General features: G+C 37.0%; 1 protein-coding gene across 2 annotated transcripts; it reads left to right on the top strand.

Annotated features, from left to right (window-relative positions):
* Positions 1-1,747: 1,747 nt before the first annotated feature.
* On the top strand, positions 1,748-19,921 carry LOC122896846 (putative P2Y purinoceptor 10). Of its 2 annotated transcripts, none has more exons than XM_044234932.1 (2): positions 1,748-1,840; positions 18,400-19,921. In XM_044234932.1, the coding sequence occupies exon 2, from the start codon at positions 18,452-18,454 to the stop codon at positions 19,427-19,429; it is 978 nt and encodes a 325-aa protein (XP_044090867.1). In that variant the 5' UTR covers positions 1,748-1,840; positions 18,400-18,451; the 3' UTR covers positions 19,430-19,921. The 2 variants fall into 2 exon arrangements, with proteins under 2 accessions (XP_044090867.1, XP_044090866.1); XM_044234931.1 differs by having other exon boundaries at positions 1,762-1,840; positions 18,403-19,921.
* Positions 19,922-20,562: the final 641 nt, after the last annotated feature.

The following is a 20,562-nucleotide window of genomic DNA, read 5'->3' as shown; positions in this document are numbered from 1 at the left end:
GCAACTTTCTGTTCCCTTTTTAGGACCAATGAAAAGAGAGATACTTGCATGCAAAAGAGAAATGAGGTAAGCTGGCTGGTTTTCTCAGCAATGTTAAGTTTTTTTTCTGTGAAATGAAGGTGGGAGGTGACAATAGCTAATTATCAGGAAAGGGATCTTTTTCTCTTACTGTCTCAGGGTTTGGCTTTAAAGCTCAACAAGTCTGGAACTTTCTTTGTCCAGAAAATAATCAGACCTCAGGAAAACTGGCTCACACTGTGGGCTCAAATTCACAAAGAATTTTTTTTTTTTTATGAGGAAGCCAACTTAATAATTTATACTGAGAAACAGAACTGCCAAGTGGACTGAAATGTGTGTTGGACTGTCAGTGTATTCTTTTAGTTGGAGAAGTCAGAAAACTAAATTAACAACAGATTCAAGCTGGGTAAATATATGAAGTCAGAATTAACAAGGGAATTGCAAGGTCAAGCATATTTCATTTGATATACCTCAGCCAGGATGGGTATCCTTTCCTTTTGACAGTCCTCACAAGTCATGGTATTTTCATAAAGCAGTTCAAATTCTTAGTTTCTAGTGCTGAAAGTGTATCTTTTCTAACTTTTAATAACCTTAAAATTTGTATTAGAAATCTCTGAGTGTCAGTCATGGTTTCATCTAGTTCTTTAATGGTTCTGGTTTTATAAGGAGAGTTTGCTGAAGATCTAGTTTGACAAAATGTCTAGTCTACAAAAATGTTGTCATCCACTTTTTAAAATTTATTTTAATCTATAAATTAAAGTACTACTTTTCGACTTAACCCACTGTACTTTCTTGTTTTCTCTTTGCTATGGTTATTACCCAGAAGGCTCTTTGCAACTCTTGGCCCTGGGTTCTGAATGTGGTTCCCTTACATGTAAACAGAGGTTTGTATGCTTTGCAAGTCTTGTTTTTCTCATAACTACTTTCAGACTCGGAATATTATAATCCACAGGTGTATATTTTTTCTTTATTTGCATACTTATAAAGCCCCATAAACATTATACATGAAGACCACAATCTTAGTACACTGAGAAAGACTCTGTAATCAGCAATATTTATTTATTTATTTATTTATTTATTTATTCATGCGTTTAGTTTTGTTCATTCATTACTTCACTTATTCATTCAATAAACACAAAAAGTCTTTGTGTTAGACTAATTGGGAATACAGATAAGAGTCAAAAATGATCTTTGCTCTCAATCAGTTTGTAGTATACACAGGGGATAAACCATCAACAAAAATAACTAACATACACATTAAATTATGAGATTAGAGGTTAAGGGAAGAACCTTCATGGTGAGGGAAGAATGTAGCAAAGGTGGTTTTACTGCTGTTAATTCTGTCTTAGATTTTTGAGGTTTCCTCACACTGTGACCTTAGGCTTGAAGAAGTTGCAACTTTCTTGTTCTAAAGTAAACTCTCTTCATATTTTGCCTCAAAATTCTATCTTTCCATAGAGATTCTAGTGTGCCTGATAGACAGGGATGTTTTGGTGGAAGGAGATAAGGTGAAGAACAGTGAAGAAGGCTAGTATGCAGTTATTATATGATTTTGCACAAACTTGGGCTCCATACCCTTTGAATTTCTCTGTACAAATGAAATAAAAATGGAATAAAACTTCAGTACTGTCATCTGCTCAAGGGACTTACCTTTGGTTTGTGCAAATAAGGTTTCTGTGGTGAGACACCAAATGAACTCAACTTCCTCTTTCAACAACAAATTTGTCAGTTATCAGCAGGATCTGTGCCACCCGGAGTTAAGCTCTTTCACCCTCAGCTCCCTGCAAAGAAACAAGAGTGCTAATCCTGACAAGGCTCCAGGGTAAGTTATAGCCCAGTATCTGGGAATTGATTGTTCAATGTGGGAAGACTGGTGGGGGCATGAAGATCCAGGATGGAGGAAGATGTGAGACCATTGACCAAATTTAAAATGGTCCCTGGTTTCTCTTTTCAGACTTCTTACAGCAGGATCAATGCTGATTGCCCTTGAGTCTAACTAGAGTACAACAAAGTCAGTTAATGCCATTAGTCACTGCAATTACTCAAGGAGCATAGAGTATGCCATGCAGCTCACTTTTTGATGAGGGCTCTTTGTTTCTCCATCAACCCGGGAAGAGAGCAAAAATGTTAATAATAAACAAATACAGTTTTGTGAGATTTATTGGGACAACTTGGCATATTCAGCCAGAAAAAGAGTATTTGAATTTTTTTCTCTCTATAATTTATCTAGTTTCATAATGAAGGAAAAGTTTGTGTATAAGCTTCTTGGTTTGGTAAGTTTAGTTTTTACATATACAGAAATAGTAAGTTCTTTCAGGGTAAAAGGAATCCGATCACAGATTTTGGAGTTGAAAGAGCTCTTAGAGATTCAAATCCAGCACAATACAGATGGGGAAATTGAGAGTCAACGAAGTAAAGACACTTGATTTCAGACAAATGTGAAAGTAAATACAAGTGATTTAAGAGTGTGTTCAGAGGTGTTTCTTGATCTTTTATAAGTTGCTTTGTTGACCCAAGTTTAGCCCTACTGGTTAGCAAAGCCCTAGAGAGGCACCTATCTTTCAAGTGATTATTTTTCTTATTACTCTGAGTACTAGCAACCTCTCTGGTTATGAGTCAAGACGACCGAGTCAAAAGGAAACTTCTGTTGGGGAATCCTTAAAGGTGGGCTGTGCTGTGCCTATTGGTACCAAGATGATTCTGAATAAAACAATAAGCTCCCAAAGATCCTACCAGTGGGGAAATTTTTATTTTGATTGCTTAAATGGATGCAGGATGCCACTGTGATTTCTACTAATTAAGGAGTTTATCTGTTATTGGTTGTGACACAGTAAAATTATTCACTGCTGAAGTAGGTGGTATGTTGATATACGGAGGTAGGAAATGACTGAACTGTACCAAGAATCAAGTAATGCATTCAGGTAATTGTCTTTGCATACAAAGGTTGAACATAGGTCCTTTTTAGTTAAAATCAGTTCCTATTGAAACTTAAACAGGAAAGTCATTGAGTTCATGTTGTACAGATTGCTCAACCCCTGGCAGTGGTGGAGCACAAGGCTAAAAAATGAGTAAGCCTACTTCTGGGAGATTTGGGGTGGCTTTTCATGGCCAGTTGTGTTTAAGGTAAGTCAACTGATATCCTAATAGGGCAGTTTCTACCCTTCAGGCACAGTTCAAGCAAAGAGAGCAGAGCTGTCTGTTGTGAAACCATTCTAAGAGTTCCAATAGTCAGGGCAATGACTGGTAAAGAGTGTGATTTATTATAAAACTTTTGGCCGAAAAACAATCTGAGGGGTTTGAAGTGGCGGGGGGGGTGGGAGGTTGGGGTACCAGGTGGTGGGTATTATAGAGGGCACGGCTTGCATGGAGCACTGGGTGTGGTGAAAAAATAATGAATAATGTTTTTCTGAAAATAAATAAATTGAGGAAAAAAAAAAACTTTTGGCCAAGAAATCTGCTTATATCCAGATTCCTTTTACAAGGAAGTTTTTCACCTAGTATTGGTTTGTATGTATCACAGGCAGAGTAATGAAGTACATGGATCAATAAACACAGAAACAAAATTTTTTTGTCCTAGTTCAAGTTTGGCTAGTGGCTCACTGTATAGCCTTTGGTAAGTTGTTTTATTTTTGTAGATCTCCATATTCTTAACTGTAGTAAGTGGGACAGTTAGAATAGTCTTTACTTTTCTTTGTAACAAAGCAATGACTCGACTGTGGGCTCCTAGGACCTGAGAAGAGTTATGTATCATTAAGCAGTAAGTAATAGGGCTATAACATGAAAATATAACCAGAGGGACTTTCTGGAAATATAATCTAGATCATAAGTGGAACCCAGTAAACTTTGTTGAGGCCATTATATTTCTTTCAGAATAATGTTATCATGATGACTTAACTTTTAGATCACAGACAAGTTTTTTTTGTAAGTAATTTCCTTTTTTTTAAAATGAAAAACACAAACAACAAACAAGGGAAATAGCTCTGAAATCTGATTTCCACAATGACATTGTCACTCAATCACTATTTCTCAATCTTTTAAAACCAGAGTTCCCTTTGAGAAACCTAAAAATGTCACTACAAGGTTATTGTGGACTTGCTTCCCTAGGAACCAGACCCTGAATTCCTTGAAAAACTTACCCATTACATTGACATTTTCTGAGCACTATGTGTGAAACAACTACAAAGATTTTATAGATCTGTACTTTCAATAGTTTGTATTATAGGAACAATGATTTTGATTCCCAAATATATTTACTATAATAAATAATATTTTTTTTCAAATAACACATCCTTTCCAGGCTTCCACTTTAAGAATTATTTTAGCCATCTTTCACAACTATACATTTTGGGGGATTTTCTAAACCCAGAAAAGTACAGGATCCAACCAAAAACCTATGGTGATTACTTTCTGTACAAGTAAAGGGGAAATGAGCTAACATTTATTTAATGTCACTGTATACCAGACATGAAAATAGGTCATATTTTGTACATTTTCCATTTAATCTTTACAGCAATCTATGTTGCAAAGACTATGATCTTACTTTTATAAATGAGGAAACTGAAGCCCAGAGATATGAAAAAGTTGCTTCAGGCTAGTCAGCTGATAAATGAGTTAAGATATGACCCCAGTCCTGCCTAAAGAACCTGATTCTTTCCACCTCCAAAATACTGCCCCAACTGCAAAAATGGTATCTAATTAGGCCTCTTTCCTAAATGATTAAAAATCTAATAAAGATGCATGCATGGAAATTAAATTCAAGCATTTAAGATTTTGTTTGTGAACAGTCTAATTTCTTTAACTCATTTTTGGGAGAAAAATAATTTTCACTTCCTCTAATTTATAGAAAAATTGTCTAGATTTACAGAGTATATCCAAATCTTAGCATTTCTAATATCAAGTAAGTGATTTAGAGTTGATTCTAATCAATTCAGGAAATAACAGAGTTCCAAATTCCAGTTGTTCTTTTTTGGCTGTGATTGTGAGTGATTGAATGAAGGACACCATGTTCATGGTGAGACTGGCATAGGTAATACATGTGAGAATTTCATGGCTTAAAGAAAAAAAAGTTCAAGTAAAACAAATCAAGTTAGGTTTCCAAATGGCTTGTAAAAGCTGTCCCGTGGAGAGTGGGAGGGCACCCCTCAGAAAACTTTCCATATTGATTTTCTCCTCTCCTCCAAAGATGACAACCCCACATACTGCCCTATTATCAAAGAAAATAAGAGAAGCAAATTTGGTAAACATGTTCACTTCATGTTATTAATGACTTAATGCTGAGGGGTGAAAAGAAGGGGAGGACCGAGAGAGTGAAGATTTGTAGAGTTGTATAGGAAAAGAGCAATCACCTTGATGCCAGTAGCTTAGGTTTCACTCTCCTCACTCTGCCACTTGCTAACCTTATGTCTTTGGGTAAATAAGGTCACACTTTGAGCCTCAGTTTTCTGATCTGTGAGACAGGGATGGTATTCTATGGCCTGATTATTCATAATACATACCTTTACTAAAGATTAACAGTAATTATATGTGTAGTAGTTGTTTGTAAAGTATTAATCAGTAGATGGGTTGAAATGGTGGTTGCTGCATTAATGATGACAGTGTCAGTGCTGGTAGTATTATTTAGAGGCAGTGTTTGAAAGGGGCCATAACCATAAAATCATAGCAAGTTAGGGCTGGAAAGGAGTTAAAAATCATCTAGTTCAAACTTTCTTATTTTAATAATGAGGCAAATGAAAACCACACAAGGGAAGAAGTTTAGCAGAACAACACAAAGAACAATCTAATAGTTAACTACAATCTAAATGTCTTAGCTCCAAATCCAGTACTATTTTCAGTATATCCTACTGCATTTAAGTCTTCCCCAACCTACAGCAAATATTGAGCTCGCTACTGTTATAAAGAAATTGTCCCAGTACTCTGTTCACAGATCTGTTATGGTTTGGGTTCATAGGCAAAACTCCCCCCAAATCCTTGGTTTTGATGCAATACTACCCTGACACTTGGTGGGCAGTCATTTGCCATATATGCAAAGATATAAAATGGCTAGAACTAGAACTGAGAATAGCTTCATCTTTGATGAACACTCTTATCAATAGAAATGCCACTTTAAAATAAATTTTTATTTGTGCAAAAAGTTGTTTGTATCAGAAGAGTTTTAGCATTCTCTGCTCATAAACAACCTTATTACAATGGAAATCATAATAGCTGACTTTGAGAAAGTTAATCCTGCTGAGCCTCCATTTTCTGATCTGTAAAAATAGTATAATAGTAATTTCCTCAGAGCTCTTACAAGGATTAAAAGTAATATATGAATAACACTTGGACAGTGGCTAACAGGATGCATGTGGAAACTTCTTGGATTTAACACTTCACTGGAACTTAGAAGTCTGGTACAAATTCCAATGATATGATAATATAATTTCACATTGGTTGTACCTTTGTAAAATCACAGCATTTAGGCATTAGGAAGCAAATCTACATTGGGTTAGATGTTATTGGTACCTCCCAAGTTTTTGGACTCAGCTCCACTGAGTTAGATTTAAATACATGGCATACTTTTATTTTCTGTGAAAAAATTTAGTTATTTCCATAAAGTTAAAGATTAATGACCATATTCCTACTTAAGATTTTGAGGTTCCTGTTGGATTTTAAATAAAAATCTAGGGTGGCATGCTTTGGAATTCTTAGGCATCCAGATTTATTAAACTCCAGCCTTATTATCCTTGCCTTGACCATATATTCAGTAGCAGAGGAAACTATGACTGTTGATTGTGAGAGTAGCTCATGGTAAAGGTATTAGAAGTAAAGCTGCCTAAAGCCCAACCAATATGTGCTTATTCTCCATATTATTGTCTTTGCAAATTAATGTAAATGAACTGAACACTAACCACATCGCATGCCTAACCTTCTGCTAAGCAAAGTGAGGAATATAAAAGTCTAAGTCCTCTGTCAGAGAGACTACATTTTATATGGAGGCTATAAGTCCATATAAAAGTACTATATGTCTACAAAGAAGGAGATGTCATAAGAGAGTTTCCCAGGGCAAGGAAAAGATGAAAGTTGAGGGAGAACCCTGAGGAAGAGTAAAATATTGGCTTCTGAGACAGGGTCTAGGAAGAATCTTCCCTTTTGGGGTTGGCTTCTGTCATCAGGTCCCTCTTGTAAAAGAAGAGGCATCTCCTACCATGGCCCTGGCCCTTGGTGTAAGCAATAGGTAACCTGGACTGGAATGACCAAGAGGCATTTACTTCTATAAGGGTGGTGTTAGAGGCACATAACATTCTGCTCTTGGGGCGCCTGGGTGGCTCAGTGGGTTAAGCCGCTGCCTTCAGCTCAGGTCATGATCTCAGGGTCCTGGGATCGAGTCCTGCATCGGGCTCCCTGCTCAGCAGGGAGCCTGCTTCCTCCTCTCTCTCTCTGCCTGCCTCTCTGCCTATTTGTGATCTCTCTCTGTCAAATAAATAAATAAAAAATATTTAAATAAAAAAAAATTCTGTTCTTATCTCTACCTAGGTGGCTCACATCTGCAGAGCTAAGGGCTAAAATATATGCTGAAGATGTGGTATTTTCACAGGTTATAATTTTTCCTGGACATTATTGTCAGTATGGTTTTGGTTAGCTGAGTTGAGCGTACAACAATGAAATTAAGTCCTTATAATTAATTCCTACATGGGCCAGTTAAAATTAATTCTTTTAAGAGTGTTGTATGTTTAGCCTTGTTCTAGAGTTAGAGAGAAAGAAATAAAGAAATTTAGAGTATGACCTCTGACCTCACAATCCAATGTAGAGAGATCCATATATAATTAAACAATATGAGTTGTCATAAAGCAGAGTATTTTTTCAGTTAAAGATATTTACTGAATGACTATGTGCCAGTCATTCTGTTAGATTCTAGTGATTTAAAAATGAGTTAAATGTGTTTTTTGCCTTCAAAGTGCTCACATTTTAGTCAGAAACATGGATATAAACAGAAACATTCGATATAATGCAGTGAGTATATTGTTAAAGGAATTCCTATCGTGACATGGTAGCCCCAACTTGCATTTTTAATACATTATTTTGACAGCAGAGTAGATAATAGATTTTAACAGGGCAGTCTTCAAGGGAAATGGATCAGTTAGTGAGTGTTTCAATAACTCAGAGAGGGAAGAGAGAGTGTGACAGTGAGGGAGGGAAAGAAAACATGGTTAATTGAATGAGAGAGTAGGAGTCTAAGATTATTCTATGAAGTCTGATAGATAGTGGCAGATAAGTAAAATGTCAAGGAATAAGCCATTAAGTAGGTGATGTTACTCAGCATGAAGATGATGAATAAGAAGAGAAGATGCAGACCCAGGGAAAACAAATATTTAAAGGATGTGAAAAAAAATAAAAGAAATCATGAGAGAAACTCAGTATAAATGGACAAATAGCTAAGAGGTGAATTAAGAAATTCTTGTTTGAAAGCCAAAGGAAGAGAACTTTGCAAAAAGATGGAAGTGGTCAGACTGTGTCCAGGGCAGCTAAGAAGCCCTGCATGATTTAGCAACATGATGGCCACTTGTCACTTTTGCTAACAGTTTCAGTGAGGTTGTAAAGGTATATAAACCACCTTGAAGTGCATAAAGAATAGAGAGTGAAGAAAAGGAAACATTCAGTGTAAACAAGTATTTTGAATAATGTACAGAATTGTTGATTCACTATATTGTACACCAGAAACTAATATAACACTGTATGTTAACTATATTGGAAATAAAATTGAAAATTAATAAAAAATAAGAAGAAACAACAGAAGAAAGTGCAAAGACATAGAATAAGATGAATGCACAAGAGAAGAATTATTTTGGAGTTTGGTGAGACTTAATGAAAAAGATCCAACTGAGAAAGGAGAAGAGCATGATGATCTAGAGAAAAGGGAACAATTAATAAAAGAGGATCCCTAGAGAAAAGGGAACAATTAATAAAAGATATGGGAATTCATTTTGAGCAACAGGAAAGGTAGTTGTGTTGAGAAGTAAGAAAGATGTAGCTATACTTAAGATAATTTGTGTTGGGGGGAGACAGTAGATGAAATTGAGTTGCTTCTCACCCAATAACCTAAATTTTCTCTGTGATTTGAGAAGTTAAGACTTTCTGCTGAAGAGTTAGTTGGTTGGAATGCAAACTGGGGCAGCCACTCTCGATAACAGTATGGAGGTTTCTCAAAAAGTTATAAATTGAACTACCGTATGACCCAGCGATTGCATTACTGGGAATTTACCCAAAGAATACAAAAATACTAATTCAAAAGGATACATGCATCCAGATATTTACAGCAGCATTATCTACCATTGCCAAATTATGGAAACAGTGCAAACATCCATCAACTCATGGATGGATAAAGATGTGATACACACACATACACATACAACACACACTATGGGATATTAGTAGCTATAAAAAAGAATGAAATCTTGCCATTTCAATGACATGGATGGAGCTAGAGAGTATAATGCTAAGCAAAATAAATTAGTCCGAGAAAGACAAATACAGTATGATTTCACTCATATGTCGAATTTAAGAAAGAAAACAAATGAACAAAGGCAACAAAAGAGAGACAAATCAAGAAACAGACTCTTAACTATAGAAGACAAAGTGATGGTTACTAGAATGGAGGTGGGTGGGGAGATGAATAAAGTAGACAATGGGGATTAAGGAGTGCACTTTGTGTGATGAGCACTGTGTGTTATATGGAAGTGCTGATTACTATATTTTACACCTGAAACTAATATTATATTTTATGTTAAATAACTAAATTTAAATAAAAACTTATAAAACACTCTCTGCCAAGAAAGGTGGGGGATGACAGAGTAGGAGAGAAAAAGTTTCAGTGAGTTATAAAGGTGCTGAATGGCCACCATGAAAATGGAAAAACATAATGGAGCAAAAAAAAAAATCATAGGCTGGAGATCATAAATTTCTAGTGTTGTCATTCCAAATAAGGCCTAGTATTTTTAATAGGATCATTCAGCAGTTTGGATAGTAAGAAAGAAAATGAATTGTGGACTTGATCTGGGATTAAGGCATTGCTAGTCTGGTACAGCAGAAGAATGATGAACAAGGAAGTTGAGGTTTCATGTGTGAGAGTAGTTGGTTTAACCATTTACTATAGGCTGAGTAAGGGAGGAAGTAGGATAAGGGTGGGTGCTGAGTTGGACCATCAGAATTGGAGGGATTTACATACTCAAAGTCTCTAGGAGTGTATGATGCAAGCTAGTATGGTGAAACTTAATTATAATGTTAGAGAGTCAAGAATTGATGAGGTTTAGGGAAGCTCTACTTTGACCCTGCAATTGCACTACTGGGTATTTACCCCAAAGATACAGATGTAGTGAAAAGAAGGGCCATCTGGCCCCCTATGTTTATAGCAGCAATGGCCAGGGTTGCCAAACTGTGGAAAGAACCAAGATGCCCTTCAACAGACGAATGGGTAAGGAAGATGTGGTCCATATACACTATGGAGTATTAGGCCTCCATCAGAAAGGATGAATACCCAACTTTTGTAGCAACATATACGGGACTGGAAGATTATGCTGAGTGAAATAAGTCAAGCAGAGAGAGTCAGTTATCATATGGTTTCACTTATTTGTGGAGCATAACCAATAGCATGGAGGACAAGGGGCGTTAGAGAGTAGTAGGGAATTTGGGTAAATTGGAAGGGGAGGTGAACCATGAGAGACTATGGACTCTGAAAAACAGTCTGAGGGGTTTGAAGTGGCGGGGGGTTGGGAGGTTGGGGTACCAGGTGGTGGGTATTATAGAGGGCACGGCTTGCATGGAGCACTGGGTGTGGTGAAAAAAATAATGAATACTGTTTTTCTGAAAATAAATAAATTGGAAAAAAAAACTCTTCAAAGTGTAGGGATAGAAGGCGCATACCTCAATATCATCAAAGCCATCTATGAAAAACAGATGTCGTGAAAAGAAGGGCCATCTGTACCCCAATGTTTATAGCAGCAATGGCCACGGTCACCAAACTGTGGAAAGAACCAAGATGCCCTTCAACGGACGAATGGATAAGGAAGATGTGGTCCATATACATTATGGAGTATTATGCCTCCATCAGAAAGGATGAATACCCAACTTCTGTAGCAACATGGACGGGACTGGAAGAGATTATGCTGAGTGAAATAAGTCAAGCAGAGAGAGTCAATTATCAAATGGTTTCACTTATTTGTGGAGGACAAAGGGAGATGGAGAGGAGAAGGGAGTTGAGGGAAATTGGAAGGGGAGGTGAACCATGAGAGACTATGGACTCTGAAAAACAATCTGAGGGTTTTGAAGGGGCGGGGGGTGGGAAGTTGGGGAAACCAGGTGGTGAGTATTAGAGAGGGCACGAATTGCATGGAGCACTGAGTGTGGTGCAAAAACAATGAATACTGTTACACCGAAAAGAAATTAAAAAAAAAAAAAAAAGAATTGATGAGGTTTGGCAAAGAGCACAAATTTGAAAAATCCTGTATTAAGGGTAATCTGAAGGGGCTTTGAAAAAGTGCAAAACTGATATCTTTTTATAAATTTTCACACATTCTATAACTGAATGTATCTTTGACTCCTCAGTCAAATGGTGTTCCAAACTGGCTATTTGCAAACATGATTTTTACTTGAAATTCTATTATTCCTGCCTTGCCAAGTTTGTTGTTTTTGTTGTTACCTCAACTGTTGCACCAGTAGGGTAACCAACTGTGCTATTTCCTTGGATTTTCATAGTTTTAGCACTAAAAATTCTATATCTCAGGAAACCCCCAGTCTTAGGCAAATGAAACTGTTAGTCACTCTACAGACTTCCAGCTGATATGGACTTCCTATCTCTTGTGTCCCATCTTCTACACTACCCAATTCATCTTCTACACTTCTTCCAGGGTGATTGTTTTAAAACATCAGTATGGTAATATGACATATCTTCCTGGAATCCTTCAATGATTCCCCCTAAAACCCTCCATGACTGGGCTGCATCTACTTTTTAAGTTTCTTTTTTCTTTTGCTACCTTCTCCCATTCTTACTTCTCATTCCATCTTCCCCAGCATCTCACTCTGTTTTCCAGCTATACTAGAACACCTACTGTTGCTTTCTATAGATCATTTGTTAACCTCAGGATATTTGAATGCTGTCTATTCATTGCTGTCATTCTTCTACTATTTCTTCTCTTGTATCCTGCCCACCCAAACTGCTTGTTGAAAATGGATTTACCTTTAAGTTGAACTTCTAATCCTCCTCTTTTGTGCAGTATTCATTTCTACTCCCATAGAAACTTCATTATCTCTTTCATAGCAGGTTTGAAAAATCTGTTATGGGTAATTTTTCTTACGTCTATCTCTCTTAAAAAAACTATAAACATTTTGAGGACAACAATCATGCATTATCCTTCTATGAAATTTCCCACCTCACTCCAACATTCTTAGCAATCAACATACTAGGTGCATGTAGCATACTTTTAATTTGCTGTATGAAATCATAATCCACTGAATCCCAGATGAATGGCATTGGTGATACTCAGTGCAGGTTTACTTGAAAAGAAGAAACTTAACCAAAACTTTAAAGGATTATTAGGGGGGCGCCTGTGTGGCTCAGTAACTTAAAGCCTCTGCCTTCAGCTCAGGTCATGATCCCAGGGTCCTGGGATCGAGCCCCACATCAGGCTCTCTGCTCAGCAGGGAGCCTGCTTCCTCCTCTCTCCCTCCGCCTGCCTGTATGCCTACTTGAGATCTCTGTCTGTCAAATAAATAAAATCTTTAAAGAAAAAGGGTTATTAGGATTTAAATTCAATAGCGTATACTTCAGGCAAAGTAAGTTAACTTTACCTCTTCCTCAGACACCATTTCTATTTTTTCTTTCCAACCCTGTCCCTACAGGGACCAATAAGAAAATGCAGATGACTTGGAACAAGTGACATTTCTTCTGGATTGAGGTGCTCTATATTTCAGAATTTAATAGAAGCAGACTGACATTGCAAAAAGAGCATTAAGAGGCCCACAATTCTGACTCTTGGTCTTATTTCAATCATGTTATTCCTAGGTGACCTTGAAGAAGGTATTTAATTGTTCATGAATGCATCTGTTTGTCAATTAAACACTATGGTGGGGTAGTTACTGGTATTGTCTCACTTACCTTAGAAGGATGATGCTATGATAATATGAGGATTTCTTATCACTTATGCCATTTACCATGGTCCTTGTCATGCACTGATTATGATGTTGGAGATTTTAAAAATATTTCCCCCACCAGACCAGAAGCTTCTCAGGGACAGAGATTATGGCAGATAGTTCTGTATTTGCTACAGGGCCTAGCCTAGCACAGAGTTTATAAGATTGCATCTATTAAATATATGTTGATTAAGGCAGCCAGAGTCCTCAAAAAGCCAGGGGAAATAAAAACCTAAATAGAGTTATCTTTTCCTTTATGCTTACTTTTAATGTATGGAGAGCTTTGGTGACTAGAGATGGAACATTTTCACTCTCCTTTCAGTTCCTATGCATGGGCAAGTAAGAAGTTATTTGCTGATGAGATGAAGCAGTTTTACCCTCTGCAGAATGGCAGCCAAGAAAAATAAAGGGTTGAGTGCTCTTAGAAGTAGACAACAAGGACTAGCTTCTTCATGAAGTCCAGATAATAGTCTTAATGATACTCTGAGACTTTGAATGGTGCTGGTTTCTACCCATAGGATATATCTGACTGCTTGTTATTTCTAAATTAATTATTTTGCATTTTTCTCAAGCTCTACAGGTATGAATTCTCTAAGTTGAAAAGGGTAGGTGTAAGGAATACTGATGATAATAATGCGAATAAGGAGACAACATCATAGGGAAATAGAAAGCAGAAGCAGTGTATTAGTTAACACATCCAAGTTTGCATTTTTGTTTAATGCTTCCAAACAGGGACTTTAAACTACTGTCTACAGTTCAATCCATCACGCAAATTCTCCATGAGTGCTTCTTAAGTAGCAGGCTGTCCTAGCTATATGGTGATTAACATAACATATCTTGTTTTGACACGAATGAATCTAATGGCACAATGGGTGAAAAATCCAACAGACAAGTAAACAAACACTTAAATTATAAGTGTTGATGCTATGAAGGAAGGGACAGAGCATGAGAATATATAATGATGTGCAGGTTTACCTAGATAGCACTGGTAGTGAAGGTCTTTCTGACCTGCAAACTGAGATTAAAAGGAACCAGACATGTGAAGACCTGGAGGGAGATAACTCCAGACAGAGAAAAAATGTGCAGATACCTTCACCAGGAGAAAATAGTAGCTTGGTCTAGAAACTGAAAACATCTCAGTGTAGTCGAAACATAGAGAATGAGGAAGAAAATGGAATGGAATGATGTGATGTTGAAGGACACCGGAGACATGGTGAAAAGTTTGGCCTTCATATAATAGAGGGCCAGCAAAGGATTTTAGGGAGGAGAATGATAAACTTTTCAAAGAAAGTTTATTTGGGCTACAGTATAGAAAGTGTTAGAAAGAGTTAATAAGTGCCACAACAAAAGTAAGAAAGTATGGAAACAAGCATAGATTCCAATTCTAACATACTATCTCTACACAAAGCAAGTTTTGTGACTTTGCTGCAACTTATTTAATTTTTTTGTCTCAGTTTTCTCACCAGTGTTATGGAGATAATCATAGCACCGCTATGAGGATTAATGAGATAATACATGAAGCGTGCTTAGCCTGTAAATAAATGGTAGCCCTCAATAAATGGTAGTGAAAATTAATGTTAGTGCTAGACACAGTATGGGGAATGGACTGCAGGGGTTATGACTGGAGTGTGGGGAGTATGGTAAATCAATCTGTTTCAGTAGTCAAGAAGAAAGGTGACAGTGGCATATGTTAGGATGGTAGCAGTAGAAATATATTTGGATTGGAGAGATATTTCAAAGGAAGAACAACCTGGTTTCTGACTGGATATGGAGTAAATGTAGTGATGGGGTTAGCTAAATCCCCACTTTCAGCTTGAGTGTCTGGGAGGAGAGTCATGACACTTACTGAGAAGGGAGATCAGACTCAGGAGTGAGTCACCAATCTTACACATTTTTTGAGACAGGAACCAAAGATATATCTAGGTTGAAGGGGAGAAAAATTGGCAACATAGGTGGCACAAGCCAACTAGAAATAGTCAACAACAGAGAGAGAAACAGACAGTGGCAGACGCAAAGACAGAGAAGGAACGTACTCCAACCTTAGCCCTTCTATTCAGTATTTTTCTATTAGTGGCTTCTTAGGTTGTTCTCCTTTCTTAAATTTCAGAAATGTCACAGATTTTCCACAGCAAGCTAAATATTTCCTGAGAGAGCTTATATTTCTTTTTTTATTATGTTATGTTAATCACCATACAGTACATCATTAGTTTTTTTTTCCCCAATTTATTTATTTTCAGAAAAACAGTATTCATTATTTTTTCACCACACCCAGTGCTCCATGCAAGCTGTGCCCTCTATAATACCCACCACCTGGTACCCCAACCTCCCACCCCCCCGCCACTTCAAACCCCTCAGACTGTTTTTCAGAGTCCATAGTCTCTCATGGTTCACCTCCCCTTCCAATTTACCCAAATTCCCTACTACTCTCTAACGCCCCTTGTCCTCCATGCTATTGGTTATGCTCCACAAATGAGTGAAACCATATGATAATTGACTACATCATTAGTTTTTGATGTAGTGTCCCATGATTGTTTGTGTATAACACCCAGGGCTCCATGAGAGTTTATATTTCTGCCCTACCCAAACCAAATTCCCCGAGCTTCACCCTACCATGGGAATTTTACATTTAATTGTCACAAAATTTGGCACCAGATTTGGCAAAACCTTCCTATCTTCCTTTCAGTCTGGAGAAGAGATTTTGGAAAGTGGACCATGCAAATCTCTAAGCTCACAATAAACTGTGAATTGCAGAGGCATAACCTCCCCACTCCCCCACCCACACAAAAGGTCTGAACTTGATTTCTAGCTTGCTGTTCTGGCTTAATTGGTTTCTGTTATTTAACACATGGGTGTGGATGGAACATCTCTCTTTAGTAAGTGAAACTTTCTACACCAGTGAAGCAGGAACAAATACTCATGTCTGTACAGTACAAAAGTGGAAGTGTTATTTGGGTGTGTGTGAGATGTTCTCAGGTCTTGGAATTGTAGTGCACTTGATGAATCTTTCCTTGGTTTCTCACAGTTTTTGCATGGATAATAGATAATAGTAGAAAAATGTCAAAAATGTCAATAATGAAGTGGGTGTTGAGGAGCGATGGGTGATATTCGTGGGGACAGGTATTTAGTTATATTATAATGACCTAACTAGAGTAATTCTAGTGTTATAAGATTATAAGCTCCTACTATGGGATTAGAAATGTTCTTTTATAATGTGCCCCCAGAGGTCATGAGCCTCATTCTATTAAGTAGTCCCTCCTAAGCGGAGAGAAGAAAGTGGTGTAGTGGAAATCTCATAGACTTTGGAGAAAATAAGGGATAATAATATATCTCATTTTTACTATTTTCTAGGTTTGTTACCCCAGAAAATTAACTGCATCTCTCTGAACCTCAGTTACCTCATCTGCAATATAAGAGTAATAATAATAGTACCTGCTTCTGATGATGGCTATAAAATGAAATTAGATAATGCAAATTAGAAAGTGAAAACTTTCTTTGCAGATTCTGGGGTACATTGCTGATAATCACACCATGATAATTATTTATTATTTTCACTTGTGAACAACCCTTCACCTTCTATTCAAAGTTATATATACATAAGTAAGATGACTGCATGACTTTTTAGGATATAGCACAACTCAAGTAGCAAGGATGAACTATTAGGGGAGAGAAAGTGAAAGTACCCTTTAGAATAATGGTAGTTCACAATGTTGACATTTTTATATGTGAACTAATCATTTGGGGTTCTGCTTTTAATCCACATTTCTATTCCCTGGAATAGGACTTAAAACGTGATACAGGAAGTCATTATGTTACTTATGAGGAGAATCTAAAAGCAAAACACTCCTTTGTTTTGTAAATGTACTTAAAACAAAATAAAACAGAAGAGAAACAATTAAGACAACAAAAATGTTATTTAACCTAAGAAACAACTTCACTACTGTATACCACTTCTAGCCCTAAATTCAGTAAACATGCTTGCAATATAAACAGAAGCTAAGTTTGTAAAAATTTGTTTTGGGGAGGAAAACAAAAGAAGAGAAGGGTGTTTATAAGGATTAGGTATCTTGTACTCCCATTTGAAGTCCCAGATCTTCTGTTTTGTAGCTTTGTGGCCTTAATAAGCCTCCCTTTTGGCCTTACTTTTATGTATTATATGAAGGCTGGATTAAATGATCTTTTAAAGGTTCTTTCCGGTCTAAAAGTCTACAAGAGTGTTAAACTAAAATAATAAAGTTGTTGCTCTCTTTTACTTGCAGGCAACCTGCGCAAATCTATGACCAGAACTTGAGAAGCCCTAAAGATTACTTTATATTCCCCATGTCCTATATTTATTACATAATAAAAAACACACTAAAACATAAAATAAGATTAAGGGCATTCACATTTTTTTCTTCTTATGATGACTATTTTAATGAAAAAAATGTATTAAGCTTTAAATTGTTTCCAAAAATGATTTTGTGGCCTATTTTACTGTTTCCCTAATCAATGTTTACTGTGTCCATTGGATAATCTACCATGTCCATGATGTCATACCAGTACAGAATTCTTAGGAAGAAAATTAGTCTCTTCCTTTTCAGATCACTAAAGGGAATTCCTAGTTCAGATTCTGAATTTGTGTATTAATGATCCTTTTCATGTAAATTGGAATAAGACCTAAGCCAAGAGAGAATGACAATGTGCATGAGATCCACTTATGCTATTGTGATAAAATGTTAAGAAGATAGGGTTCCCAAGTCCTGAAACTCAACTAGCATACTAGCAATGTAGGCTAAAGATGCAGGGTCATTTTTCAAGTGCTGTAGTACCAAGGTAGGAAGTCAAAACACAAAAGAGAAGAAAGGGGATGTAAAAGGCAAGGTTGGATTTCTATCATTGCAAGTGTTAATGAACAGGGTTTGGGGCAGGAAAAATTTGGGTGCAAAAGGAACAGACTGAAGTGCCATACCCTTTTTGTTGTGATAAGAAAAAGAAACTAAGTATTTCAGGGCATCCTTGCCTATATGACACAACTTAGACAATTTGGGAGGGCAGTTTGAAGACAGCCCCATGGTTTCCTGATTCATTAGGTGACTTTTGATCAGTAGATATTCTTTAAGCATCTGCCAATTCATCTGAACACAGGTCTTTTCTAAATCTAATAATCTGCCGCTTCAAGTATAAAAAGGAATCTGGATTTGGCTATAGAACTGTTTAGTCATTATACTCTTTTTTTCTTTGATCAAGCAGGAATTATAACTCCACTGCTTACCTTGATGAGTATACTGAAATATTCAAGATGGATAGCAACAGTACCAGCAATGACTGCAGTGCTACTAATGTGACATTTCAGAACTCCCTCTATGCAGGCACCTACATCCTCATATTCATCCCTGGTCTTCTGGCCAACAGTGCAGCTTTGTGGGTTCTGTGCCGCTTCATCAGCAAAAAAAATAAAGCCATCATTTTCATGATCAACCTCTCCGTGGCTGATCTTGCTCATGTACTGTCCTTACCCCTCCGGATTTACTATTACATCAGCCACCACTGGCCCTTCCAGAAGGCCCTTTGCCTACTGTGCTTCTACCTGAAGTATCTCAACATGTATGCAAGCATTTGTTTCCTGACGTGCATCAGCCTTCAGAGATGTTTCTTTCTCCTCAAGCCCTTTAGGGCCAGAAATTGGAAACGTAGGTATGATGTGGGCATCAGTGCTGCCATCTGGATCATCGTGGGAACTGCCTGCTTGCCATTTCCCCTTCTGAGAAGCACCTACTTAGGCAACAAAACTGAGTCCTGTTTTGCTGATCTTGGTTATAAGAAAATGAATGCAGTGGCTTTGGTTGGAATGATTACAGTTGCTGAGCTGGCAGGATTTGTTGTCCCAGTGGTTATCATCGCATGGTGTACTTGGAAAACTATTATATCCCTGAGACAGCCACCAGTGGCTTTCCAAGGAATCAGTGAACGGCAGAAAGCACTGCGGATGGTTTTTATGTGTGCTGCAGTCTTTTTCATCTGCTTCACTCCTTACCATATTAACTTTATTTTTTACACTATGGTGAAGGAAACCATCATTAGTAGTTGTCCCATTGTCCAAAGCACACTTTATTTCCACCCTTTTTGTCTGTGCCTTGCCAGTCTCTGCTGTCTTTTGGATCCAATTCTCTATTATTTCATGGCCTCAGAGTTCCGTGACCAGCTATCTCGCCATGGAAGCTCTGTGATCCGTTCCCGCCTTATGAGCAGAGAGAGTGGTTCATCAATGGTTAGCTAAACATAAAATAACTCTTCAGTTATGAATTTAACTATGTTTCCTAGCTTTTCCCAAAGGCCAGAATAACCAGACAATTTGTTTAATGGAAATTTAGGAACAATGGAAGTCTTGTTGTGTAATAGTTGTGGTCACAGGGATGTAATGGGGATGACAGTGTGTAAGAAATGTGGGAGAGGTAGGGAAAATAGAATTTGCCAATTTCCTTTTTGAAATTCAAGATACTTTCTTAAGAGACCTCGCTCAAATTTTACAGATGTTTTCAACCAAAAATTAGACATTTTATCTTAAACATTTTAGTAAATATATTGTTAATAAGATGCAATAAATACATAATTCTTTTCCCAAACTGTTAATCTCTTTTATATGAAGACTTTTAATTGTGAATGAGAATAAAATTCTTCAGTTTTTCTAAGAAATAAATGCACAGGTAAGGGGGAGTGACAACTGAAGTAGTGTATGCATAAATTTCAGGGCCATAAACCTAATACTGAATAAAGGGCATGGAAATTTTTCCATTCACTGAAAATATATTGGATGCCTATTATATTCTTGGTTATCAATTTCTTAGGTACTGTCACAATATAGCAAGCATCTCATCTGACCCTTCTAATAAACTTGTGGAAATTTCCAATACAAATGAGTAAGTAGAACCTCAGAAAGGGAAGTAACTTGCCTGAGGATAAACAGTGGTGAGGTAAAATTAGTTCTGTATACACACACTGCATATGCTTAAATTGTTCCCTTTATTTGTGTTGTTACTTTTACTAAGTCAACTTAAACTTGAGTTAAATGGTGAAGACACAGACCAAAGCTAAGCTGCATCAGATTAGGCCATTTCTACACAATTTGCTCGAGATTATGTGAAAAGTCTGGGTTATGGGAATGGCGGATCAAACTTCTGGCTACAAATTATCAAATGATAAATAGTTTTTTTTGTTTTGTTTTGTTTTTGTAATACTTTCCCAATCTACAGTTTAATGATTAGGGGTATAGGAGACCAACATTGTTCATGATGTCTTACCAAATATATTTTAGGGCTTAATGTCATACAGAACCCATAAATAGATGAAGAAAGAATACTATAAAGCTGACAGATGTAGAAGTTCCTTATATATTTTGGATATTAACCCTCT

This window comes from Neovison vison, chromosome X (genome assembly GCF_020171115.1).
Source record: "Neovison vison isolate M4711 chromosome X, ASM_NN_V1, whole genome shotgun sequence".
In the NCBI taxonomy this organism is placed as follows: Eukaryota; Metazoa; Chordata; class Mammalia; order Carnivora; family Mustelidae; genus Neogale; species Neogale vison.
The sequence above is the reverse complement of the archived record's forward strand: the minus strand, read 5'-3'. Positions and strand labels throughout refer to the sequence as shown.

What these genes read in the sequence shown, in the direction of transcription:
- LOC122896846 (XM_044234932.1), top strand. Translation starts at nt 18,452, where the DNA reads ATGGATAGCAACAGTACCAGCAATGACTGCAGTGCTACTAATGTGACA.